The 25,742-nt window shown below is 40.3% G+C and overlaps 6 protein-coding genes across 8 annotated transcripts; all 6 read right to left on the bottom strand.

The window, feature by feature from the left end:
* Positions 1 to 1,453: 1,453 nt before the first annotated feature.
* Positions 1,454 to 3,108, bottom strand: LOC143316990 (uncharacterized). The gene is made up of 5 exons (XM_076724889.1): positions 3,051 to 3,108; positions 2,245 to 2,949; positions 2,016 to 2,141; positions 1,768 to 1,805; positions 1,454 to 1,573 (listed from the first exon to the last, which is right to left on the bottom strand). The coding sequence occupies exons 1-5, from the start codon at positions 3,106 to 3,108 to the stop codon at positions 1,454 to 1,456; spliced, it is 1,047 nt and encodes a 348-aa protein (XP_076581004.1).
* A 1,908-nt stretch (positions 3,109 to 5,016) lies between these two features.
* Positions 5,017 to 6,961, bottom strand: LOC143317142 (immunoglobulin kappa light chain-like). Its single transcript, XM_076725122.1, has 5 exons — positions 6,904 to 6,961; positions 6,098 to 6,802; positions 5,865 to 5,996; positions 5,438 to 5,481; positions 5,017 to 5,136 (listed from the first exon to the last, which is right to left on the bottom strand). Exons 1-5 carry the CDS (start codon positions 6,959 to 6,961, stop codon positions 5,017 to 5,019), a joined length of 1,059 nt encoding a protein of 352 aa, XP_076581237.1.
* Positions 6,962 to 9,058: 2,097 nt separating this feature from the next.
* Positions 9,059 to 10,769, bottom strand: LOC143317116 (uncharacterized). Its single transcript, XM_076725087.1, has 5 exons — positions 10,715 to 10,769; positions 9,909 to 10,613; positions 9,680 to 9,805; positions 9,432 to 9,469; positions 9,059 to 9,255 (listed from the first exon to the last, which is right to left on the bottom strand). Exons 1-5 carry the CDS (start codon positions 10,767 to 10,769, stop codon positions 9,118 to 9,120), a joined length of 1,062 nt encoding a protein of 353 aa, XP_076581202.1. The 3' UTR covers positions 9,059 to 9,117.
* Positions 10,770 to 12,401: 1,632 nt separating this feature from the next.
* Positions 12,402 to 14,332, bottom strand: LOC143317131 (immunoglobulin kappa light chain-like). Its single transcript, XM_076725106.1, has 5 exons — positions 14,278 to 14,332; positions 13,474 to 14,169; positions 13,237 to 13,368; positions 12,822 to 12,865; positions 12,402 to 12,521 (listed from the first exon to the last, which is right to left on the bottom strand). Exons 1-5 carry the CDS (start codon positions 14,330 to 14,332, stop codon positions 12,402 to 12,404), a joined length of 1,047 nt encoding a protein of 348 aa, XP_076581221.1.
* Positions 14,333 to 15,798: 1,466 nt separating this feature from the next.
* Positions 15,799 to 17,435, bottom strand: LOC143317243 (immunoglobulin kappa light chain-like). Of its 3 annotated transcripts, none has more exons than XM_076725298.1 (5): positions 17,373 to 17,435; positions 16,571 to 17,260; positions 16,298 to 16,429; positions 16,176 to 16,219; positions 15,799 to 16,060 (listed from the first exon to the last, which is right to left on the bottom strand). In XM_076725298.1, exons 1-5 carry the CDS (start codon positions 17,413 to 17,415, stop codon positions 15,932 to 15,934), a joined length of 1,038 nt encoding a protein of 345 aa, XP_076581413.1. In that variant the 5' UTR covers positions 17,416 to 17,435; the 3' UTR covers positions 15,799 to 15,931. The 3 variants fall into 3 exon arrangements, with proteins under 3 accessions (XP_076581413.1, XP_076581414.1, XP_076581412.1); XM_076725299.1 differs by having other exon boundaries at positions 15,909 to 16,057; positions 17,373 to 17,415; XM_076725297.1 differs by having other exon boundaries at positions 15,909 to 16,219; positions 17,373 to 17,415.
* A 4,296-nt stretch (positions 17,436 to 21,731) lies between these two features.
* Positions 21,732 to 22,992, bottom strand: LOC143317475 (uncharacterized). Its single transcript, XM_076725628.1, has 5 exons — positions 22,918 to 22,992; positions 22,491 to 22,829; positions 22,279 to 22,410; positions 21,969 to 22,015; positions 21,732 to 21,860 (listed from the first exon to the last, which is right to left on the bottom strand). The coding sequence occupies exons 1-5, from the start codon at positions 22,985 to 22,987 to the stop codon at positions 21,732 to 21,734; spliced, it is 717 nt and encodes a 238-aa protein (XP_076581743.1). The 5' UTR covers positions 22,988 to 22,992.
* Between the last annotated feature and the right edge of the window lie 2,750 nt (positions 22,993 to 25,742).

Raw genomic sequence — 25,742 nt, 5'->3', positions numbered from 1 at the left:
AACTCATTACCATCACATCACCACTTCAGGGTGACTCAGCACCACCTTGGCTGACTTTGAGCCATCATAATACCAAATTTGTTACAGAGCTTTGCTAAATAATTGCAAATGAATATATCATTGTCATCGTTCAAATGATTTCTTCGATATTCTTAAAATAGTCTGGGCATTAGAGTTATGCTGTGTGACTGCTGTGCATGAAAACACTGCAGAGACTTCCTCTTTGAAACCACAAAGACAAGAAGAGCAGAGTTGCCTCGACCAGTACATGACCAAACTGTAGTGAGAGCTAATCTTTAACTGTCGACCTCATGGAGGATAAAGAGCATCCTTACACCTCTGTCTCACTGTGTCACAATAACCAACCTGCAAAGAAATCTGGGAAAGGCATTGTCAGTCCACTTCAGGTGTACATTCACTATCTGTTTTCAGAAATGACATGCTGGTGAGTCTTGTTGCCACTCTGCTATGAGAAGGCTGGCCCTGCTGAGTCACAACTGTATCAGTCATGCTTGATGTTGATGTCGAATTTAAGAGGCTTGCTCTTAAATTCGAGGTGTGTTCATTCAAGGTTCATTATTGTTGCTAAGAGTTTTATATGCTATTTATTTCCTTTTGAAGTGACCAGAACGAAGAACCCAGTCATGTTTCAAGATCGATTCACAATCTGTAAAGTTTGGCTTTCTCACAGTCTCTTGTGCTCTCCCACCAGCTCTCTCTTTCTCTTTCTCTCTATCACTTTTTGAAACAAATACCATCTATAGTTGCAACGACACAGTTAATGTCCAAATGTTTTTTTGGTCTTGTGAACAGGGAAAGACTGACAGAGAGAGAAATCACACCTGATTGAATAAATAAAATAATTTTTGATCAAAAATAAAAAATTGGCATCTTCAAATGTGCTGTCCCATGACATCAACTCATCTATGAGCAGGAAATGATTTCTCACTACGACTGAGCATCTTCCAGTCAGTGGGGGTATCAAACAGACAGGTGTGGCCTGTGATGGCCTGTTTCTGTGATACACTCTCTCAGAGCTGAAGGTTTTTGCTTTGTGAGCAGTGCAGCACAGACATACAGTCTCTCTGCAGGTCCTCCACTGTGGGAAGTGATTTAGTCTGAATGTTAATTTTCCAGTGTGAACACTCTCTCATGTGCCTGAGCCTACAGGCTCCACACAGATGAGTTTTGTGTAGTTGTGTGTTTGCATGTTGAAAAGTCCAGTTTTACTGAGAGTAGAGAAATTGCACAATTGACAACACAGGTCATACTGTATCCAGGAGGCTTGGAAGGCAATTTTTATTAGTTTACTGCAGTGCAAGACTTTACATTCAGGACATTGTGGTGAAATTTGACAGCAATGCTCCTATTTTCAAAAGAAAATGACATCATAAAGCTCGATAGACACATTATTCTTCCACAGAAACAAGTACAATTGACGTATTTCCAGCTCCTACTGCCTTACACTTGAATACACACATTCATTTTGTGTGTCCTGACTCTGTCTTGTCGATCTGTTGATCCTGTACTCCCTCAGAGCAGCGTAATGGAGGCTGTCTGAATCTTGACAATCCTGGTAAGAAAACATCATCTAAATTTAATCACTGTAAAAATACACATTGCTTTTCTGATGCATGTATGTCTGTATTGAAGAGAGCAACAGCAGCACCTGTGCAATACAGTGATCACATTGATATACCAACACTGAGAAAATTATACTTCTGTGCTTTAGAAAAGATCATTCTGCTGTACTTCAAAAATACTCACCACAGTATTTGGAGTCAAGGCAGCTGAAGGTCTTGAATCTGGTTCAGAATTAAAAACAACAAAAGCTTTCAAAATTCACTGAGATGGTGGTGAGAAGACTGTTTTAACAGTGTAAAGCCTCCATCAATTTATGACCTCTGTCTTGATTTTTTTGGTTTTATAATCCATATCAACTTCAACTGGATGAACCTCCAGTATTAAGTACCTAAATACACACGATCAAAAGTGATCAATGAAAGTTAACTTACCTCCACACTGACAGCTGTTTCTGTTGTTCTTTCCATATGCTGCATATGCCAGTAAAACAACCAGGATGGTGGTGAATGTCAAAGCTCCAATCAAGAAATACACCAAGACAGAGGTCTCCACCTCACCTGCAGATCCAGATTATAAGAGACTTTACAGAGCTGTAGAATATTGAGGAAATAACAATCACAGCTACTGTCTGTATGAACCATCTGCTTTCATCTTACTTACCTTCAAAGTCCAGTTTGGTCCCATTTCCAAACAGTATGTGTCCACATGAGGCAACAGCGCAGTAGTAGGTCCCAGCATGAGACAGATTCAGGCTCTTCATTGGCAAGTTGTAGACACAGGTGTGTGTTTGTGTGTTGGGTTTCCTCTCACACTGATCATTCCTGCCTCCATGAGTGTAAATGAGTCCTGGATGAGATTCTTCAGAGTTTTTGAACCAGTAAACACTGTGTTCTTCATCACAGGTCCCAGTGTGTACTGTACAGTTCAGAGTCACAGAGCCTCCTGGCTGGATGGTCTCAGACGCTGACTGATGGACCAAAGCTGGGACGTTCACACCTGAACCCTTTACACTGACAAAAATGCCTTCTCCAAATTCAAAGGTGTCATAATAGTCACTTACACAGTAGTAAGTAGCTGAATCTGAAATGCGTAGATCTGTCATCTTCAAGTGATTTTTACCTTTTTCAGTATCTAATGTGAAACGTGGATCATTTTCAAACTCATTGTGAAAAGTTACATATTTGTGAAAATTGTAGTAAGTAGAGATGAGCCTTGGTTTCTGTCCCAGAGTTTGTTTATACCAGTTGAACATCACTGCGTCATCATCATTGAAACACTGTAAAGTCACACTGTCACCGACATTTACTGATACAAATCCACTCTCTTGATGTAAATATGTGGATGATTTCAGATCAGTTGTGTGAGCTGAAGAGAAAAGAGATCCACAAAGAGCAGATTTAATTGATCATCCAAATCTCTTGCAAAGTATTACATCATATTAAATAAGATTATGACAAGCAACTTACCGATTCTTCCCAAGAACAGATAAGTCAAATACAAAGCCAACCACAGAGTCTTCATCATGTTCCAACTGCTGTGCTGAATGAATTCAATCTCAATATGTTCTCCGCTCTTCAAAGAGAAGACTGTGATTGGCTAAGGAGAAGAACCACCTAATGTCCTGAGTTGGAGTCAGTGATCACATGATCAGTGTTGTATTTAATGTATTGCATGAAGAGAGATCTGCAATCTTTTTTATTGGGCATGTAATATTTAAAATATGTCCTTCAATGGTGTTGTCAGTCCTATTTTTTGCAGCTTGAGTGTTTGTAATCGTTCTTCAATCTTCGCGCTTTAAGACCTGTGGCTGTTAGAGGAGCATTTTGTAGACTTTAAATATCCCCTTTATTCGTAATGGTGGGTTGTGTCCAACGCTTGATGCCACTGTTCTCTACAGTGATTTTCTTTATGGATTCCTAGATGTTGTTGTGAGTGTCTGCACAGACAGGTGAACGTTGTTTCAGACAAATGGTGGCTGAAACATTTGTTTCAAGATTAGCTGAAAGAAAGAACCAGTACCATGCTGTGGTTACTATTGACACATGTTGCTCATGCTGCTGGTAACATTCACGTGCTGTATGTTCATTGGCTCACCTGCTCCTTTCCAAACATATGATGGCAGCTGTTTGGTTGACACAACAGTCAATGGAATACCTGTGTGCTGGCACAACTGTCAGGCAGAAATACCAGGTCACTGTGGGTGGACACCATGAGACGTTCAGGTTAACACCAACATGAACACATTAATCCTGAAGCACAGCTGGTCCTGAGGATTTCTACCAATGTTACCCATAGTACCTTGTATTCTTAGTGAAAAACACTGAAATAATTGGGTGCATATTTGCAAACATTATAGAATTACTAGTTATTATTTCACCACTTGAGGACGACTCAGAACCATTTTAGCTTTGCTGACTTTGAGCCATCATAATACCACATTTGTTCCAGAGCTTTGCTAAATGTTTGCAAATGAATATATCAGTTTGATTGTTCAAATCATTTCTTTGATATATTTAAAATAGTCTGTGCATTTTACAATTACAATTACAATTAGTCATTAGGCAGACACTTTTATCCAAAGCGACATACATATGAATTCACACACTGGTGGCACAGCATCGGGGGCAGTTTTGTGGTTCAGTATCTTGCCCAAGGATACTTTAGCAAGTGGACCAACCTCCTGATTGACAGACGACCGCTCTACCTCCTGAGCAACAGCCGTCCTGCATTAGAGTTATGCTGTCTGACTGCTGTGCATGAAAACACTGCAGAGACTTCCTGCTTGAAACCACATAGACAACAACAGCAGAGTTGTCTTGAAAAGTACACGATCAAACTGTAGTGAGAGCTAATCGTTGACTGACGACCACACAGATGTTTAACAAAATCTGTCATCATTTGTGTTTGTGGTGTACATTGAATATATTTACAGTAAACAGCCTGTGGACAATTTCATGCGTCATGAATACACTGAGGGTGGGTGCACGCTATCAGACAGATTGGCTCGTGCCTCGTACTACGCTCTACGTTTGATGCTTCTGGATGTTTCTCAGTACGCTTAACTTGCTTGATGTTTGCCATGCCAGAGCGATTGTGTCCCGCTCACTCTGAGAGAGTGTTGCTGAGAGTTTGATGTGGGTGTCAACTTTGTTTTCTGTCATTTTCCTCCATGGAGTCCCTGAGCCCTCAGTCATCACAGGCAGCAGTTATGTGAAGCTGTGTGTTTGCACATTGTAAAGTACTGCAAGTGTAGTGACAGTGGAAATTTGGCACCTCGCTCACATCAAAGAAGCTCGGCTTAACTGCAGCTGAAGGAACATGTTTAATTGGTGCTTTGCAAGGTTCATCTTTACATTCAGTACATGGAGTTGAAATCTTCCAAAGTGTCTCATAGCACAGATACAAAGTGCAAATGAAACCAAATGTCCAGTTCTACTGCCTAACACTGGAATACACACATTCACTCCAGGTGTCGTCTCTCTGTCTTGTTGATCTGCTGGCTTTGTTTGTCTTTAAAGCAGCATAATGGAGGTTGTCTGCATCTTGGTAACCCTGAGAATAAAATATAAATGGGTTTATTGCCATTTGAGCATCCTCATGACTGATGCAGACATGTATCCCAAATTCCTCAGTCTAATGCAAATCACTATAAAAGAGACTCTGAGACAGTTGTTAACTCTCCTGCTGTGGATTTTGCTTTTCAAGCTGGTGGCAAAATAACAGATATACCCCCAAAAATAATGCAATCCACAACAACAAACAACAACAACAGTCTGCCGCTATGTTCATGCTCTGCTGTATTGCTGTTAAATACATTACAGTTGTAGTAGTGCGACACTTTGAAAATACTCACCTCTGCATTGGAAGCCACAGCAGCAGAGGATCTTGTTTGAGACTCTGTTTGTGAAAAAAAAAAAACACAAACCCAGTGGCTTCTTCAAAATTTGTGATGCTTGTTTTGAGAAGACCAATTCTTATTACCTAGTTGGATGATTTGGACTGAAAGTGATGAAACAGTTCTTGTGACTTTAGTTTTCATCTTTTACTCAAACGTGACACATGAGGTGCCACAAGACAATCAGTGAAGAGCAGCACTAAAAGTACACCAGCAAGTCATATATCATTACAAGTCTGCCCTATTCAGTGAATTATCTTTTCCTTCAGGGTGGAGAGAACGAGTGAACCGTAACAAAAAGCCTTCATTTAGTTCTGTACTGCTCTTCAGTATCACATGTATTGAAGACATGCTGTAAAATTTAAAGGATGACAGTTTAGCCTACCTGTGCACTGGCAGCTGGTTGTCTTGTACATTCTATATGCTGCAAACGCCAGTAAAACAACCAGGATGGTGGTGAATGCCAAAGCTCCACTCAAGAAACACACCAAGGTGAGAGAAAGAAAGTCTGCCTCATCTGCAGATGAGCATTGGAAGATGTTACAGAGCTTTCAGTGTTTTTAGCAAATTTGATCACCATTTAACAAATGAGACAATCTTTGCGACAACGTGTCTTACCATCAAAGACCAGTTTGGTCCCATTTCCAAACAGTATGTGTGCACATGAGGCAACAGCGCAGTAGTAGGTCCCAGCATGAGACAGATTCAGGCTCTTCATTGTCAAGTTGTAGACACAGGTGTGTGTTTGTGTGTTGGGTTTCCTCTCACACTGATCATTCCTGCCTCCATGAGTGTAAATGAGTCCTGGATGAAATTCTTCAGAGTTTTTGAACCAGTAAACACTGTGTTCTCCATCACAGGTCCCAGTGTGTACTGTACAGTTCAGAGTCACAGAGCCTCCTGGCTGGATGGTCTCAGACGCTGACTGATGGACCAAAGCTGGGACGTTCACACCTGAACCCTTTACACTGACAAAAATGCCCTCTCCAAATTCAAAGGTGTTATAATAGCCAATTATACAGTAGTAAGCAGCTGAATCTGAAATGCGTAGATCTGTTATATCCAAGTGAATTTTACCTTTATCATTATCAAATGTAAAGCGTGGATTATTTTCAAATTCATCGTAAAAAGTTTGATATTTTTCAAATTTGTAGGAACTACAGACGAGCCTTGGTTTCTGTCCCAGAGTTTGTTTATACCAATAAAACCTCATTGCGTCACCTTCATAGAAACACTGTAAAGTCACATTGTCACCGACATTTGCTGATAAAAATCCACTTTCTTGATGTAAATATGTGGATGATTTCAGATCAGTTGTGTGAGCTGAAGAGAAAAGAGATCCACAAAGAGCAGATTTAATTGATCATCCAAATCTCTTGCAAAGTATTACATCATATTAAATAAGATTATGACAAACAACTTACCGATTCTTCCCAAGAACAGATAAGTCAAATACAAAGCCAACCACAGAGTCTTCATCATGTTCCAAATGCTGTGCTGAATGAATTCAATCTCAATATGTTCTCCGCTCTTCAAAGAGAAGACTGTGATTGGCCAACGAGAAGAACCACCAAATGTCCTGATTTTGAAGTCAGTGAACACATGATCAGTTTGTATTTAATTCATTGCATTAAGAGAGATCTACGATTTTTTTTCTATCCTGCATGTTACATTTAAAAAATGTCCCTTAATGGTGTCGTCAGTCCTTTTTTTTGCAGCTTGAGTGTTTGTGAATGCTCTTCAATATTCACTCTTTAAGAACTGTGGCTGTTAGAGGAGCATTTTGCAGACTTTAAATATCCCATTTATTCGTAATGGTGGGTTGTGTCCAAAGCTTGATGCCACTGTTCTCTACAGTGATTTTCTTTATGGATTCCTAGATGTTGTTGTGATTACCTGCACATACAGGTGAACATTGTTTCAGACAAATGGGACCTGAAACATTTGTTTCAGATTAGCTGAAGGAAAGAACCAGTGCCATGCTGTGGTTACTATTGGCACATGTTGCTCATGCTGCTGGTAACATTCACGTGCTGTATGTTCATTGGTTCACCTGGTCCTTTCCAAACATATGATGGCAGCTGTTTGGTTGACACAACAGTCAATGGAATACCTGTGTGCTGGCACAACTGTCAGGCAGAAATACCAGGTCACTGTGGTTGGACACCATAAGACGTTCAGGCTAACATCAACATGAACTCATTACCATCACATCACCACTTCAGGGTGACTCAGCACCACCTTGGCTGACTTTGAGCCATCATAATACCAAATTTGTTCCAGAGCTTTGCTAAATGTTTGCAAATGAATATATCATTGTCATCGTTCAAATGATTTCTTTGATATTCTTAAAATAGTCTGGGCATTAGAGTTATGCTGTGTGACTGCTGTGCATGAAAACACTGCAGAGACTTCCTCTTTGAAACCACAACGACATAGAAAGCAGAGTTGCCTCAAAGAGTACACGACCAAACTGTAGTGAGAGCTAATCTTTGACTGTCGACTACATGGAGGATAAAGAGCATCCTTACACCTCTGTCTCACTGTCACAATAACCAACCTGCAAAGATATCTGGGAAAGGCATTGTCAGTCCACGTCAGGGTTACACTCACTTTTTATTTCCAGAAATGACATGCTGGTGAGTCTTGTTGCCACTCTGCTATGAGAAGGCTGGCCCTGCTGAGTCACAACTGTATCAGTCATGCTTGATGTGTGCAGAGGCTTGCTCTTAAATTCGAGGTGTGTTCATTCAAGGTTCATTATTGATGCTAAGAGTTTTATATGCTGTTTATTTCCATTTGAAGTAACCAGAAAGAAGAACCCAGTCATGTTTCAAGATCGATTCACGTTCTGTAAAGTTTGGCTTTCTCACAGTCTCTTGTGTTCTCCCACCAGCTCTCTCTGTCTCTTTCTCTCTATCACTTTTTGAAACAAATACCATCCATAGTTGTAACGACACAGTTAATGTCCAAATGCTTTTTTTGTCTTGTGAACAGGAAAACACTGCCAGAGAGAGAAATCACACCTGAATGTATAATCAAAATAATTTTTGATCAAACACAAATTGCACCTTTGAATGTGATGTCTCATAACTTGAACTCAACTCTGAGCAGGAAATGATTTCTCACTACGACTGAGCATCTTCCAGTCAGTGAGGGTATCAAACAGACAGGTGTGGCCTGTGATGGCCTGTTTCTGTGATACACTCTCTCAGAGCTGAAGGTTTTTGCTTTGTGAGCAGTGCAGCACAGACAGACATACAGTCTCTCTGCAGGTCCTCCACTGTGGGAAGTGATTTAGTCTGAATGTTAATTTTCCAGTGTGAACACTCTCTCACGTGCCTGAGCCCACAGGCACCACACAGATGAGTTGTGTGTAGTTGTGTGTTTGCATGTTGAAAAGTCCAGTTTTACTGAGAGTAGAGAAATTGCACATTTGACAACACAGGTCATACTGTATCCAGGAGGCTTGGAAGGCAATTTTTATTAGTTTTACTGCAGTGCAAGACTTTACATTCAGGACATTGTGGTGAAATTTGACAGCAATGCTCCTATTGTCAAAAGAAAATGACATCATAAAGCTCGATAGACACATTATTCTTCCACAGAAACAAGTACAATTGATGTATTTCCAGCTCCTACTGCCTTACACTTGAATACACACATTCATTTTGTGTGTCCTGACTCTGTCTTGTCGATCTGTTGATCCTGTGCTCCCTCAGAGCAGCGTAATGGAGGCTGTCTGAATCTTGACAATCCTGGTAAGAAAACATCATCTAAATTTAATCACTGTAAAAATACACATTGCTTTTCTGATGCATGTATGTCTGTATTGAAGAGAGCAACAGCAGCACCTGTGCAATACAGTGATCACATTGATATACCAACACTGAGAAAATTATACTTCTGTGCTTTAGAAAAGATCATTCTGCTGTACTTCAGAAATACTCACCACTGCATTTGGAGTCAAGGCAGCTGAAGGTCTTGAATCTGGTTAAGAATTAAAAACAACAAAAGCTTTCAAAATTCACTGAGATGGTGGTGAGAAGACTGTTTTAACAGTGTAAAGCCTCCATCAATTTATGACCTCTGTCTTGATTTGGTTGGTTTTATAATTCATATCAACTTCAAATGGATGCACCTCCACATTTAAGTACCTTAATACATACGATCAAAAGTGATCAATGAAAGTTAACTTACCTCCACACTGACAGCTGTTTCTGTTGTTCTTTCCATATGCTGCATACGCCAGTAAAACAACCAGGATGGTGGTGAATGTCAAAGCTCCAATCAAGAAATACACTAAGACAGAGGTCTCCACCTCATCTGCAGATCCAGATTATAAGAGACTTTACAGAGCTGCAGAATATTGAGGAAATAACAATCACAGCTACTGTCTGTATGAACCATCTGCTTTCATCTTACTTACCTTCAAAGTCCAGTTTGGTCCCATTTCCAAACAGCATTTGTCCACATGAGGCAACAGCGCAGTTGTAGGTCCCAGCATGAGACAGATTCAGGCTCTTCATTGGCAAGTTGTAGACACAGGTGTGTGTTTGTGTGTTGGGTTTCCTCTCACACTGATCATTCCTGCCTCCATGGGTGTAAATGAGTCCTGGATGAGACTCTTCAGAGTTCTTGAACCAGTAAACACTGTGTTCTCCATCACAGGTCCCAGTGTGTACTGTACAGTTGAGAGTCCTGGAGCCTCCTGGCTGGAAGGTCTCAGATGCTGATTGATGGACCAAAGCTGAGACGTTCACACCTGAACCCTTTACACTGACAAAAATGCCCTCTCCAAATTCAAAGGTGTCACGTTCACGACTTGCACAGTAGTAAGTAGCTGAATCTGAAATGCGTAGATCTGTTATATTCAAGTGATTTTTACCTATTTCAGTACTCAATGTGAAACGTGGATTATTTTCAAATTCATTGTGAAAAGTTGTATATTTTTGAAACTTGTAGAAACTACAGATGAGCCTTGGTTTCTGTCCCAGAGTTTGTTTATACCAGTAAAACCTCAGTACGTCAACTTCATGGAAACATTGCAAAGTCACGTTGTCACCGACATTTGCAGATACAAAACCACTCTCATGACGCACATAAATGGATGATTTCAGATCAGTTGTGTGAGCTGAAGAGAAAAGAGATCCACAAAGAGCAGATTTAATTGATCATCCAAATCTCTTGCAAAGTATTACATCATGTAAGATAAAGTTATAACAAACAACTTACTGATTCTTCCCAAGAACAGATAAGTCAAATACAAAGCCAACCACAGAGTCTTCATCATGTTCCAAATGCTGTGCTGAATGAATTCAATCTCAATATGTTCTCCGCTCTTCAAAGAGAAGACCGTGATTGGCCAACGAGAGGAGCCACCTAATGTCCTGAGTTGGAGTCAGTGAACACATGATCAGTGTTGTATTTATTGCATTGCATTAAAGAGAGATCTACGATCTGTTTTTTTTTTTTTTTTTGTGCACGTTATGATTAAAATATGTCTCTCAATGGTGTCGTCAGTCCTATTATTTGCAGCTTATTTGTAATTGTTCTTCAATCCTCCCTCTTTAAGAACTGTGGCTGTTAGAGGAGCATTTTGCAGACTGTAATATCCCATGTATTAGTAATGGAGTGGTCTGCACAGACAGGTGAACATTGTGTCGGACAACTAGGGACTGAAATATTTGTTTCAAGATTAGCTGAAGGAAAGAACCAGTGCCATGCTGTGGTTACTATTGGCACATGTTGCTCATGCTGCTGGTAACATTCACTTACTGTATGTTCACTGGCTCACCTGCTCCTTTCCAAGCATATAATGGCAGCTGTTTGGTTGACACAACAGTCAATGGAATACCTGTGTGCTGGCACAACTGTCAGGCAGAAATACCAGGTCACTGTGGGTGGACACCATGAGACGTTCAGGCTAACACCAACATGAACACCTTAATCCTCAAACACAGCTGGTCCTGAGTATTTCTGCCAATGTTACCCACAATGCACTGTATTCTTAGTGAAAAACACTGAAATAAATGGGTGCATATTTGTAAACATTATAGAATTACTCGTTGTTATTATTTCACCACTTCAGGGCGACTCAGCACCATTTTAGCTTTGATGACTTTGAGCCATCATAATACCACATTTGTTACAGAGCTTTGCTAAATGTTTGCAAACGAGTCAATTTTATTGTTCAAGTGATTTCTTGACATTCTTAAAATAGTTCGGGCATTAGAGTTATGCTGTGTGACTGCTGTGCATGAAAACACTGCAGGGACTTCCTGCTTGAAACCACAAAGACAACGACAGTAGAGTTGTCGTGAAAAGTACACGATCAAGCTGTAGTGAGAGCTAATCTTTGACTGTCGACCACACAGATGTTTAACAAGATCTGTCAACATTTGTGTTTGTGGTGTACAATTAGCATATTTACAGTACACAGCCTGTGAACAATTTCATGCATCATGAATACACTGAGGGTGGGTGCACACTATTGTTCCTCATGTTAGGCTACATGTTTGGTGCTTCAGGATGTTTCTCAGTACATTTAATTTGTTTGATGTTTGCCATGCCAGAGCATTTGTGTCCCACTCACTCTGAGAGAGTGTTGCTGAGAGTTTGATGTGGGTGTCAACTTTGTTTTTCTGTCATTTTCCTCCATGGAGTTCCTGAGCCCTCAGTCATCACAGGCAGCAGTTATGTGAAGCTGTGTGTTTGCACATTGTAAACTACTGCAAGTGTAGTGACAGTGGAAATTTGGCACCTCGCTCACATCAAAGAAGCTCGGCTTAACTGCAGCTGAAGGAACATGTTTAATTGGTGCTTTGCAAGGTTCATCTTTACATTCAGTACATGGAGTTCAAATCTGACAAAATGTCTTGTAGCACAGATACAAAGTGCAAATGAAACCAAATGTCCAGTTCTACTGCCGAACACTGGAGTACACACATTCACTCCCGGTGTCGTCTCTCTGTCTTGTTGATCTGCTGGCTTTGTTTGTCCTTACAGCAGCATAATGGAGGTTGTCTGCATCTTGATAACCCTGAGAATAAAATATAAATGGGTTTATTGCCATTTGAGCATCCTCATGACTGATGAAGACATGTATCCCAGTCTGCTCAGTCTGATGCAAATCACTATAAAAGACACTATGAGCCAGTTGTTAACTCTCCTGCTGTGGATTTTGCTTTTCAAGCTGGTGATAAAATTACCGATATACCCCAAAAATAATGCAATCCAGAACAACAAACAGCAACAACAGTCTGCCGCTTTGTTCATGCTCTGTTGTATTGCTGTTAAATACATTACAGTTGTAGTAGCGCAGCACTTTGAAAATACTCACCTCTGCATTGGAAGTCACAGCAGCAGAGGATCTTGTCTGAGACTCTGGTTGTGAAAAAACACCAAAAACTTCTTCAAAATTTGTGATGCTTGTATTGAGAAGACCAATTGTTATTACCTAGTTGGATAATTTGGACTGAATTTGATGAAACAGTTCTTGTACTTTCGGTTTTATCATTTACTCAAACGTGACACATGAGGTGCCACAGGACAATCAGTGAAGAGCAGCACTAAAAGTACACCAGCAAGTCATATATCATTACAAATCTGCCCTGTTCAGTGAATTATCTTTTCCTCCAGTATGGAGAGATGGAGTGAACCGTAACAAAAAGCCTTCATTTAGTTCTTTACTGCTCTTCAGTATCACATACATTGAACACATGCTGTTAAATTTAAAGGATGACAGTTTAGCCTACCTGTGCACTGGCAGCTGGTTGTCTTGTACATTCGATATGCTGCAAACGCCAGTAAAACAACCAGGATGGTGGTGAATGCCAAAGCTCCACTCAAGAAACACACCAAGGTGAGAGAAAGAAAGTCTGCCTCATCTGCAGATGAGCATTGGAAGATGTGACAGAGCTTTTTTTTTTTTCCCCCAACAAATTTGATCACTACTTAACAAATGAGACAATCTTTGCTACAAAGACTCTTACCTTTAAAGTCCAGTTTGGTCCCCTTTCCAAACAGTATGTGTCCACATGAGGCAACAGCGCAGTAGTAGGTCCCATCATGAGACAGATTCAGGCTCTTCATTGGCAAGTTGTAGACACAGGTGTGTGTTTGTATGTTGGGTTTCCTCTCACACTGATCATTCCTGCCCCCATGGGTGTAAATGAGTCCTGGATGAGATTCTTCAGAGTTCTTGAACCAGTAAACACTGTGTTCTCCATCACAGGTCCCAGTCTGTACTGTACAGTTCAGAGTCATGGAGCCTCCTGGCTGGATGGTCTCAGAGGCTGACTGATGGACCAAAGTTGGGATGTTCACACCTGAACCCTTCACATGGATAACAGTCCCCCCCAAAAACTCATACAAGTATGAGTAGCCTCTTATGCAGTGGTAAGTAGCTGAGTCTGAAATTTGAACATTTGAGATCTTCAAGTGATGTTTACCAGTGGTAGTGAGTAGTTCAAAGCGTGGATCGTCCTTAAATTCACCATTCAAAGCATCGCGCTTGTCATGCTTATAGAATTGAGACACCAGCTGTGGTTTCTGTCCCAGAGTTTGTTTATACCAGTACAACATTATTGTTTTACTGTCTTCATAGGAACACTCCAAAGTCACGTTTTCACCAACACTGACCGACATGAAATGTAAAGACGATGATGGATTGAGAGCGGTCATGTCAGCTAAGGAAGAAATGGAGACCAGGCAAATGCTAGTTGAGCATACACAAAATGTACTGCAAAACATATCAAATATACCATGGAAATGCACTGACAAAAGATCCAACTTACCCATCCTTCCCAAGAACAGGCATGTCACACACAAAGCAAGCATCGGAGGTGTCATTTTGTTGAAATCGCTGTGACTATTTGTGAGAATGTCTGTACGTTCTCCACACTTCATAGACAAGACTGTGTCTGATCAGCCAATCAGAAATAACTTTGGACGATCACATGGTCAGAGGCCCCCCTGCAATATTAACTTTGGTCTTTGAGAGGGAATTTTCATGGATATCAAAACAGAAAGATTTATTTGAAAGATTTATTTTCAAAAGGGCAGTTAATGCGGACTCATTTCGGAAATTCTACACAAAAATCATGTGTTTCATTTAGTTTGTACATGAGACAGATTCACACAATGAACATGAGAAACCCACCAGATCATCTGTTGTATAAAGAAAGAAGCCTTGTAAAATCTTTATTAGTGTTAAATGCACAGAGTTATGAGAATGTGAAATGCCTTACTGTCTTAAGAAATGCTACACAACTGGTTGTGGCTAAAACACGTTGTGAAGACGAGGGACTTCCTCCCTTCCTCTTGACCTTGCTCCCATTTACTGTTTGCTGTATCTCGACCTTTTGTTTCTCACTGACTTTAGGTCACATACAATTTAATGTTGACCTGGTGATAGTAGGGTGTTTATGGTATTCTTTTGTTTATTTTTTAGCACTGGCACAGATGAAATTGTAGTAACTCCAGTATTTCTCTTCCTGTTCACATGGTTCACCACTGATATTGCTTTTTATTTATCGAGCTTTGCATGTTTGTTGCATTTTGCATGCAGTTTCTGATTTTTAATTGCAGTGAAGGAACATTTCTCCTGTAGTCTTTTTATAGTGGTGGATTAATGTGCCTGTATGTTATGGTGCACTGTGTGTCCTCTTGTGCAAAAAGTTGATGTTGCACAAACTGCTCTTATCATTATGTTGAGGTTCCTAAAAAGTGCAGCCCTGGGTCAAGTTCAGGGTTCATGTGAGTTTTAGGGAACTGACCTTGTTAAACTTAAACTGTTACAGATGACTCAAACAACATTTTGATCTGCCCTGAACGCTTCACTAAATCTGGACTGTTGGAGACGTAGGTGTTAATTCTCACTTCATTTCAGCGACACAACACCGCCTGCTTTTAGGTTTTCTTATCGTGGCTGCAGCTTGTTTTCTGGATCACAGACGTGACACTTGCTTCACAAAGTTCTCTGAGATCAGACTCGCTGTGGCCTGGAAACTACAGGCTGGTCAAAACATTTCTGCAAGAAGGAAATTTCACGCTCTGCTAGGGCCTGTGTTTCCACCAATGGAAACTTACACTCTGAGGTTCACACCTCCTTCACCACAGCGGTGAAAGGTAAATGGTGAGAGCCGGCTGTAGATTGAAACGGTGCAACCTGTTTCTGACGAGGAAGCTATTTATAGGTCTGAGGGGATTTTCATGAGCGTGCTATGTTTGTATCCAGCCTTGTGCTGCATGCTGACCCATGTGACCGCTGCACACCCTGCACCTTATTTTACATGAAAGTACGACAAACACATCCTACAAAAAAAAATCTTTTATTTTTGCTTCATTATTGTGTATTATACATTTAATCATGTGAAGTGTGAAGCGAGTGACTGACAGGAAAGATAGATAACACATTGAAGGGGTTGAAAGTCAAAGAAAAGTCCTACTTCACTGTTTTCTACACTTTACTCTCGAGTATACACAAACACTCTCCGCATTCTCCTCTTGGCGCTGTCGCACACTGGTTTTGTTCATATTCAGAGCAGCATAATGGACAACATCCTCGTCTTGGCTCTGCTAATGTAAAACAGCAAAGGTAAAGTGTGAAAAAATATATAATAGCTGTTATTAAAATCTTACTTTGGGAATCTGGAGTAATAAGTTTGTCTTCAATCATATTTATTTCACTTACCACGACATCAGAAGCTGCAGGACACGTCACATGAGAAACCTTTCCTGTATATCAGAACACATTAATGGTCAAGCCAAGTCGATGCAGACAAAAATGAAATAACTTTGTTTTTAAAATCTTACCTCTGCAGATAGGGCATGTCTTTTTATTCAACTTGTACATGATGGAAGACAAGGCAAGGAGCAGGATAATGGAAGCCGCAAACGCCACACTCAGGCAGTGCACCAGGAGAGGGGGGGCTTTGATGGGGTCTCCTGACATATAGTCAAGAGAAAACACATCTCATGTCCCTTTTTACATATTTATATTTCTGATTATACAACACATGTGGTAAATGTAAGGGCTTTTTCTGACTTGCTCAGGGTGGAAAAACAACATCAGCTATTATCGCCTACCTGCAATCTCTAGTCTTGTTCCATTTCCAAACACAATCTCCCCACAGGAGGCCAGAGCACAGTAGTACGTCCCCGCATCGGAGGAGTTCATCGAATTTATGGTGAGGTTTAAAGTGCAATTTTTCACGTGAGACTCATGCATACATTGTCCCACAGTGCGATACATGATCGCAGGCTGTGCCGCACCGTGTCTGAACCAGTAGAGGCTCTTCTCCCCTGCACACTTATCAGCGTATACTGTACATCTCAAATTCACAGAGTCTCCCAACCGATGTGCTTCCCGCGCTGGCTGATAGACAACAGTTTGAATGTTGGACAGTGATGTTTTGACATTAAGGAACACTCCTTGTCCGAATTCGATGGTGTTGAACTCTAAAATCCCACAGTAATACGTTGCTGTATCCAACAGGTTAACGTTTGAGATTATGAGATGGTTGATGCCTGTTTGACTCTGTGCTTTGACCTGAAACCTGTCTTTATACGGGGGGTTGATGGTTGCTTCTGCGTTGTGCCTCATCCGAGTTGATATGATGAGAGGTTTGCCTCCCAAGGTTTGCTGGTACCAAGAGAAGAAAGTTACAGCATCGCCTTGACAAACGCATTTCAAAGTCACCTGCTGCCCAACTTCAGCTGTTTTGACCCCGGTGTCCTGAATTATACTTGACGTGTTGTCAACCGCCGGCACCTGACCTGCATAGAAATGCACAAAATGTTCTTATCTATAGTTTCAAAACCTCATCCTTCTCACTCAAAATGATATGCATGCACATAGAAACAGTGAAAAGCGCCGTAGAATACTTACAGATTTCACCGAGAAGCACAAGAAAAATGCAAAGTAGCATCATCCCTGAAGCTCTGCAACCTGTACCATATGTGTCGACGGATGCACCCAGCTCTTATAGAAGTCGAAGGCTGTGGTGATTGGCTAAGCTCACTAGTTTAGAGTCAGACTAGCAACTTGTTCTTTTGCAAGAGTCTGATCAGGTGACCAGATGTGCTATTGGGATCTTTTTGGTTGCATCATTGCTGTTGTACTCTGGAGGACAGAAAGTGTGATATGTTTGAATACCATGAAAAGGAAATTCTCTCAAGTCCATTTTTAGTTGTAGCGGCTGTTGCATGTCAGCGTTTGTCCTCCACAGTGCGCACAGTGCTTTGATGGAAAAACATGCTGTATTCTTCAGCCGTGTCTGTCATTCTGCTTGTCAGACTTAGATTTGATTTTTTTTTTTTTTCAGGGATGTGTCTGTTTAAATGTAGGTCTAAAAGGAGTGTGTGGGAGGGATTTAGAAAACAAACAGCAATTAGATCATGTGATGTAACCCATCAGAAGCACTTTAAAGATAATGTTGATAACTTACCATCATGGCATGTGGTTGGTCTTTCAATGAGATTTTGTCCCTCAGATCAGATATGACATTTGTTCCGGTACTTCTGCTTAATGGGACAACACAGCGTGCACACATCATCAGAAGCCTTAGAGGAAACCACATATAAAGACTGACATGTTGCACAGAGCCATTGTTCTTCTTCTTTTGGTGTTTATCCTAGTAAATGATATATAATTCAACGCGGTATTACTGCTCTGTATTGTTCCTTTTCTCTTTGCTTATGGCTAGCCTTCAATGGCAAGTCAAGAGTTGAAAAACTGCTGTATAAGGAGGAAGAGGGCTGGGAGGTAGAATCTCAAATTTCACCTTTTGAGATGGACTCGGCTTCCTGTCCAATTATATTACACTTGTGTATATGTACCACACCCTGTGTTGTTTTGTGTCCCATTAGATTGTGCCACTCATGGGAGGATACCTCAACATACCTCAACCTTTAAACTGAAATTTGAAATCTCCTCACTTTTTGTGCAATAAAATATAAAAACTAAAAATGCTGCTCCAGCTATTGTGCTTTTTTTTTTTTCCATTGTGATAGTGGTCAACACTGTCACACTCCTGTGTATGTAAGGGTGCAGGGAAGCAAGGGTTGAACACAAATGCAGGCTACACAAGCATGCAGGCTGAAGAACAAAAAGAGAGGTTTAATAACTGAAGCTGAATCCAGACTGATAACACAGGCAAGGAACAACTTCAGCAGCAGGCAGGGCAGAACATGAAATGAATACAGAAGAAATATTAATTGACAAACATTGCCGAACTAACAAACCAATAAGGCACAGGCAGGACTCACACAGGAATTGTCAAATTCACAGCGACAGCTCGTAGGCCTTTCCTAACAAAACCACAACTAGCATGAGTTTTTTTCTGTGGTCAGTGAACAGCTCTAATTGCTACTGTGACAAATATTTTGCTAGTCACGCAAGCATTTCCTAAAGCATACAGTTTTAGACTGACAGATGTCTTTTTGCTGCCCAGACAGCTGTTGGTTTCACTTCATTTCAGCATTGTTGAAGTCAACTTGCAATTCTCAGAAAGTCTCATTTAATGTAATCCACCCCGAAGCTCCACTTCACTTCTGTCGGAGTCTGATCATTTTTGTATGACAACGGTCAACTGCATGGTACTGTCGACTCATACAGTAGACCTTTACCGAGCAGAGGCTGCTGCTTGTGACTCATCTATGTCTTTTGATGCTTGTGGTCTGTACGCTGATGCGCTAAAAAAAGGCGGTTGTTGACTCAGTAGAGACGAGGCATGAGTGACCGACGCTCCTCTCGCTTGAGCCCGTACTTCCTGAGTTAAGGTGACAGTGGGACGGCCTACTGTGAAGCTAAAATGAAAAGAAGATCCTCCCATTCTTCCTGAGTCAGTACGGCAAAACAATGAAAAGACAAAGCGTTGCTGTATGTCAAAAGCCTTTATTTAAATAACTCTTGCATTGAGTACGGCAAGCAACAACACTGCCGTGCTCATGTGAGGGTGGAGGACCCTTTTTTCTCGGCTCATCTGCTGATGATTTGACTTGCGAAAGAAGGCGCCCTTTTGTTAGTCTGTTCAAACACCCCCGAGCTTTTCTACAGACATGAAATTGCAAACATTTTAGGTTGTGACACTAAATATGCCGTTTTAGCTGCCATGCTGTCTCCAGGCTCTTACATTGAGAGTCAGTGGAGGTGGTTGCGGTTTACAACACGAGAAGATATCTTTTTAATCTAATCTCTCTCCGACATATTTTTGCTCTTCCTACACAGATGAGGAGCTATCTTGATAGCGGTTAGGTGATGAGATGTGGACGCGATATGAGCGGTAGGGGTGCTCTGCATGAGGCTGTCCGTGAGGTTCTTTGTTTGACCACAAACAAGCTGTTGAAAATAGGTCAGTAAAGCTGTGACCTGGCAACCAGAACAACACCTTGTGCAGCTGACGTGTCTTGCTATAACGCTTTTTTTTTCTCCACTGTGCTTTTTGGCATGACCATTTAAATCAGTTTTTAAGGTGTTAACAGACACATAAGTGTAACATACATGCATGAGAGTGAGAAGTGAAAGAGCAGAGGCGTCACTGTGAAGCAACTGGAGCAAACAAACAGCATCTCAAATAAAACCACACTGACATCCTGTCAGAGGAGATGGTGGTGAGCTTGACCAGAGCGGGAACTCAGAAGCGAGATGTTTTTTTGTTTTTGTTTTTGTTTTTTTCACCAGTCAGCTGCAGGATTTGAGAAAAACATGACTGCCTTTATGAGTGAGAACAAAACATGCAGCCTTGGGGGGCTTCGTTCACAAGGACACTACAAAGAATAGCCGTGGATGTGGAGAGAGGTCCATAGAAATGTACAGGGTCCAGAATTTTGTGCTTGAATGGGCCATAGCAGTGAAAAAAACTCATCTGTGACAGTCACATTTTGCCAGATTTGGTCATAACACATGGTCATGATGAGGAATTTGGCTGCTGAGAGTCCATATTTTTGTTTATTTTGACCAAACTCATCTGCTGAAAGACCGAAAAGTGAGCACTGATTATTGTGCAATGACATGAAATTTTGAGGTCATGGCACTGACAGGGCTCTGAAAAAAAAAAGTGAGATTTTAACGTCAGCCGACCACAACACCTCCTCTGTGGTGTGTTCACTTTAAATAACTTATCTTTCCAATCTTAGCCATCTGGTGGTCAACTGCTGTGGTTTCCGGTCAGCAGAAATACATCATGTACATAACCCAGCGCTGATGTGATATCTACTGCAGGTGTTCTGCTGCTCCCTACTGGCCAAGAGCTGAACTGCACACAAACTGAACAGAGCTCAGGCCTGATACTGACTTTAAAGGTTTACTCATGAAGAGAACTGCCTCTGTAGATGGTTGTGTGATGTTTTCTGTGAGGCTGCAGAACAAAAAGCTGTGACTTGTTAAGGATTTTCTCACCTGTTCAGGTTATACAATCTCAACAAATTACTGTCTTTTACAAACCTAAATTGCACCCTGTACAGTCAATTGCTGTACACAATCTGTTCACAAACCGTACTGTACATCCTTTATTCAAATTCGATACACATTTCACACTGTTTATATTGTTCATATTTTTCATATCATACTGTATATCTTGTATATATTTCTTTATATAAATATATATATTTTTTTTATTTTATATTTCATGTTTATTGCTGTTTGCACCAGGGATTTGAGGGAAACAATATTTCAATTCTGTGCATGTCCTGTACATATAGCAGCACTGACAATAAAGTTGACTTGACTTGAATGAAAATAAGTTAATGCTTTTGAGGAATATATTTCTGTCTATTGGTGATTTTTTTTGCTTCATGATGCTCACCAGTTGAGGGTCAGTATAAAGCAAAGATTTTGCTGAGTGAGAAACCATTGCCTCTAAGAAGATAATATAATGATATATGTTTTTAACTAAATCCAGAAATAATGTTGTTTTTCAAATTTTATTTTTGCTATGTCTGCTATATAAGAATACAATAGGCCTACTTTTAACCTTGCATTTAAGCAAATGCAGGATTTAAGATGATCAAATGTATTAAAAAACACAACACAGTTGATCTTTAATTAATGCAACCCCAATTGATTGAATGAAGCTGATGAGGTCAAACATCAAATACATTGTCTTCGCACTGTTTGATTTATGTTCTACAAGGTGTACCAACCTTTTTGGAATAGGGGGTGTATGGTAATAATTGAAATTACATGAGTTAGACAGAGAGCAGCAGTAGTTGGAGGTGTAGAGAGTTTGTTTCGATTAAACATCAAAAATCACTTCAGGTCTGACAGTCTGACTCCAGAGTAAATCGTGTCCTCCTCTGTGCTCCTCTGTCTCCTGCTCTTGCTTTGCCTCTTTTTGAAGTTCAGAGCTACATACTGCACAGCATCAGATCCCTCATTCTGCAGGAAATAAGAAAGCTGAATTATTATTCCCAGATGCTAAACTAATTTTGATATGGGATGTTTCTCTGTGTATATATATATATGTCCTGTTTTTTTTAATCTTACCTGACTTTCAGCGGCGTATTCTGGGACACTCAACTTGGGGTGCAGCCCTGTAACAAAAAAACAGATTTTATAGTCATTGCCTTCAAATAAATAAATAAATCAAATGTATTTTTAAAGCTTAAATTCCATTAATATTCATTGTCCTGAAGCTTCAGAGACAGACACCTTAAAGTCTGGGGAAATAAAACTGCAAACCTATGTCTAAAAAACTAGATACGACTTAAGCAAAATGTGTTTTTTAAATTTGAGTGAATCATAGTTTCCTTAAAACAACAGACAGGCAGACTTGGTAAATATTACTTCAATGTACCTGCAGAATGAAGATGCTTTGCCTTGGACATTTTGCAGAGGATAGTGATTAGGATGACGTTCAAGATAACAGACACGGGCAGAGCTGCAGCCACGCAAAGTACCAGAACAAGGGAAGTGCCATCATGTTCCTCTGTGAAAACATTAAATGAAAACTAAGTAAATAAATATATATATTAAAGATTTAGTTTGATTTAATTATATGTTTCTCACCTCTAACATCCAGCCTCGTTCCTTTCCCAAACAGTATCTCTCCACATGAGGCCACAGCGCAGTAGTACGTCCCAGCGTCGGACAGGCTCACGTTCCTCTTGGATAAACTGTACACACAGCTCTGCACAGGGAACTCAGAGCTCTTCACACACTGATTGCTGCTGTTTTTTTGGATGTACATGATTCCCAAGTGGGAGTTTCTCGTCTCCTTTTTGAACCAGTAAACGCTGTGCTCTCCTTCACTGGTTCCATTGTGCAACGTGCAGTTCAGGGTCACAGAGCCTCCTGGCTTCACAGACTCGGACGCTAGCTGCTGGAGGGAAGACTTCCGAAAAGACTCTTAAAAACAGACATTTTAGAAAGTGAAAATCGGAAGTAAAGCAAATTAAAAGACAAGTTTAAATTGCAAACTGTCCAAAATACCCACCTTTTACAACTAAAAATATTCCATTATCAAAGTCAGTGACTGTAATGCTGATCTGTCCACAGTAGTACATCGCTGAATCTGAGCTGTGGACATCAGAAATGTTCAGATGGTAGAAGCCCCATCCAGGATGAACTGAAAACCGCCTGTCGCCTTTAAACTGGTTGTGGAACTTGTTTGTGTTAGGTGAATGTCTATAGAAAGAGGATATTATTTGAGGTTGCTCCCCTGCAACCTGCTTGTACCAACACAGATATTTGGCACTGTCACTGGCATAGAAACACGGTAAAGTCACATTATCTCCAGTGTTAGCATAGAGCAGAGCGCCATCTGAAACACAGATAGAGAAAAATGAATGACCACTTCATGCAATTTTCAAAAGTTTCAAAAATCTCCTCTCAGGTGCCCCGTTAAGATTTACGATACCCATCACTCATTTTTAGCATCAAAATATTGTACGCAGTGACTTACAGGCTCTAAAGAGAGAAACCAAGAGTACGTACAACTTGAACATCCTTCACTCTCCACTGATCTTTCAGTGTGAAGACAGTTTTACGAAAGAGGTCAAACAAGAAAGCTACACCTTCAGCGGAAAAATGTCTGTGCATAACCCAGTTAGTGCAGATTTGTGGGTGTCAGTACTCTCATAAAAGGAAGTGAGATGCTCTTATTTGATTCCACTCAGATACCTGAATTATATATTTCTCTGATTTTACATTGAAGTAGAAACATTTCCTGGAAACTTCAAACAACAAATTTCTTAGGTTCTTGATTCAAAAAACAATCAATTTTCCTACTGCTGGTATAATAAAAAATTTTTTTTTCTTTTTAGAACATCCCCAGCTATTTTTCGCAGAACTTTGTTACAGATTTATGGTTTACAAATGTTTTCCGACATAGAAGGTGCACCAGGTTTGCATGTATTGATATGTATTGCATGATGCTGCATCCTTTTGTGCATGCAAATGATGCTTCACGTGACTTTGGTGTTTTATTTGAATATTACACTAATTGGCCTGAGGAGGGCACTAACAACACTGTGACATATTTACGGGATGAGTATTTACTATTGCCTTGTACCCAGCACTCACTCTCTGAGGGATTGTGTGTATTTTTTTCCCTTTTCTTTGGCAAGGCAGGGAGGGCAAGTTCATTTGTACAGCACTTTTCAACAACAAGGTAATTCTGTACATACAACTGAAAAGAGCATAAAGAAAACACATGGAGGAAACTCGAGGCAAAATAAAAAGAAGCATACAAATAGAATGGCAGAGGATATAAAATAAGCTAAAATCACATAAAACAGATTAAACAGGATCATTAAAATTACAGTGCAGTTACAGTGCAGTATAACAGAGTTGGAGCAGAGTTTTCTTGGAGTTTATTCCAGATATGTGGTACGTAAAAACTTCTCCGTGTTACGTTTTGACTCTGGGGAAAATAAGTAGAGCGGTCCGAGACCAGATGAGAGGTCGGGGTGGTTCATAAAGCAGCAGCAGAACAGAAACATGTTTTGACCTGGAAGTCAGGGTAAAAATCTGAGAACTGGACTGATGTGGTTGCCCTCCTGGTCTTAGTGAGGAGTCGAGCAGCAGCAATGTGAGTCAGCTGTGTGATGGACTTTTTACTCAGACCTGAAACGACAATGGCGCCATGGGGATCTCCCCATGTCTTTTGTGTTGGCTCAGATGTGGACTTAGGAGTAAGATAAGATAAGATAAAACTTTATTGATGCCACGCCAGAGAACTTTAGTTGTTATAGAATAGCAAGAATAAAAAGGAGATGTAGAAACAGAACAAAAAAAGTAGAAAAATAATATTGCCTTAAGAAGGATGGCTCAGTTTGCACATGAGTAAGATATGGATAATAAAATACAGCGTTTTGTGCTATTGCACAGTAAAATATGTATAGCAGAGTAAAAAAGAAGAGGAAAAGAAGTCGTCCCTAGTCAAACACCATACATATTTGGGAAATTTGGAAACTGTGGCCTGGTTTCTACACAGTATATTCGCTCACTATTCACTGCATTTTATCACATCGTATTCTCTGACAGTTACATTCTTTGCATAATATATAGCATTAAAAATGATCTTACACAGCAGACTGCTGAACTTTCTCAGATGTGTCCTGACTTGGATTGATGACTGTGATTATTTGTATAGGTATCAAATTCACGGTATTTCATATTTGCTAAAAAACTGATTTTGTTGACTTTTATTATGTCAGCACAGACTAAAGAGAGAGAAAGATGTATCATTAAAATGCACATAGATAACAGTTTTGATGGATTCTCACAAAGGGGAACAGCCAAATGTTTTATACTAAATATGTCAACATCCCAGTAGACCAGCAGGTGTCAGTGTAATCCTCAAGCATGACACATCAAACCTGTTGGTTGTATTTGCACATCCCCACAGTGAATTAAAAAAAAAAAGGCAGAATTTATACAAACAGGGGTTTGTTTGGTGCTGATTAGAATTTGTCATCTTGTGTTTCACCATGTGACAGCCTCACTTGTTCCTACGTTTGATAACTTCTGCTTTGCTTGCTGTCTCATTCCTTGAGGCCTTTGGTATTGGTTTTGCACAACATTCAGTTTTCCTGTCTTCCAGTCTAACACAGAAATTTCTGATTGTCATATACACATAAAGATTACGATTTATTTAATCTGGAAGTTGGATATTGTCTTTAGATGAATGCCTTTTTTTTCTTTTTTCTCTTTTTTGCTGTACATAGCCACCAGCAATGGCCAGTCTTTGAGATACCCTCACTGTTGCCAGTGCCTCTGATGTGCCACACATCAGCTGCCTGGTCAGCTGATTGAAAG

The sequence above is a fragment of the Chaetodon auriga genome, chromosome 24 (genome assembly GCF_051107435.1).
Source record: "Chaetodon auriga isolate fChaAug3 chromosome 24, fChaAug3.hap1, whole genome shotgun sequence".
Taxonomy (NCBI): Eukaryota; Metazoa; Chordata; class Actinopteri; order Chaetodontiformes; family Chaetodontidae; genus Chaetodon; species Chaetodon auriga.
Note: the sequence above shows the minus strand (reverse complement) of the source record. Positions and strands in the feature narration are given on the sequence as shown.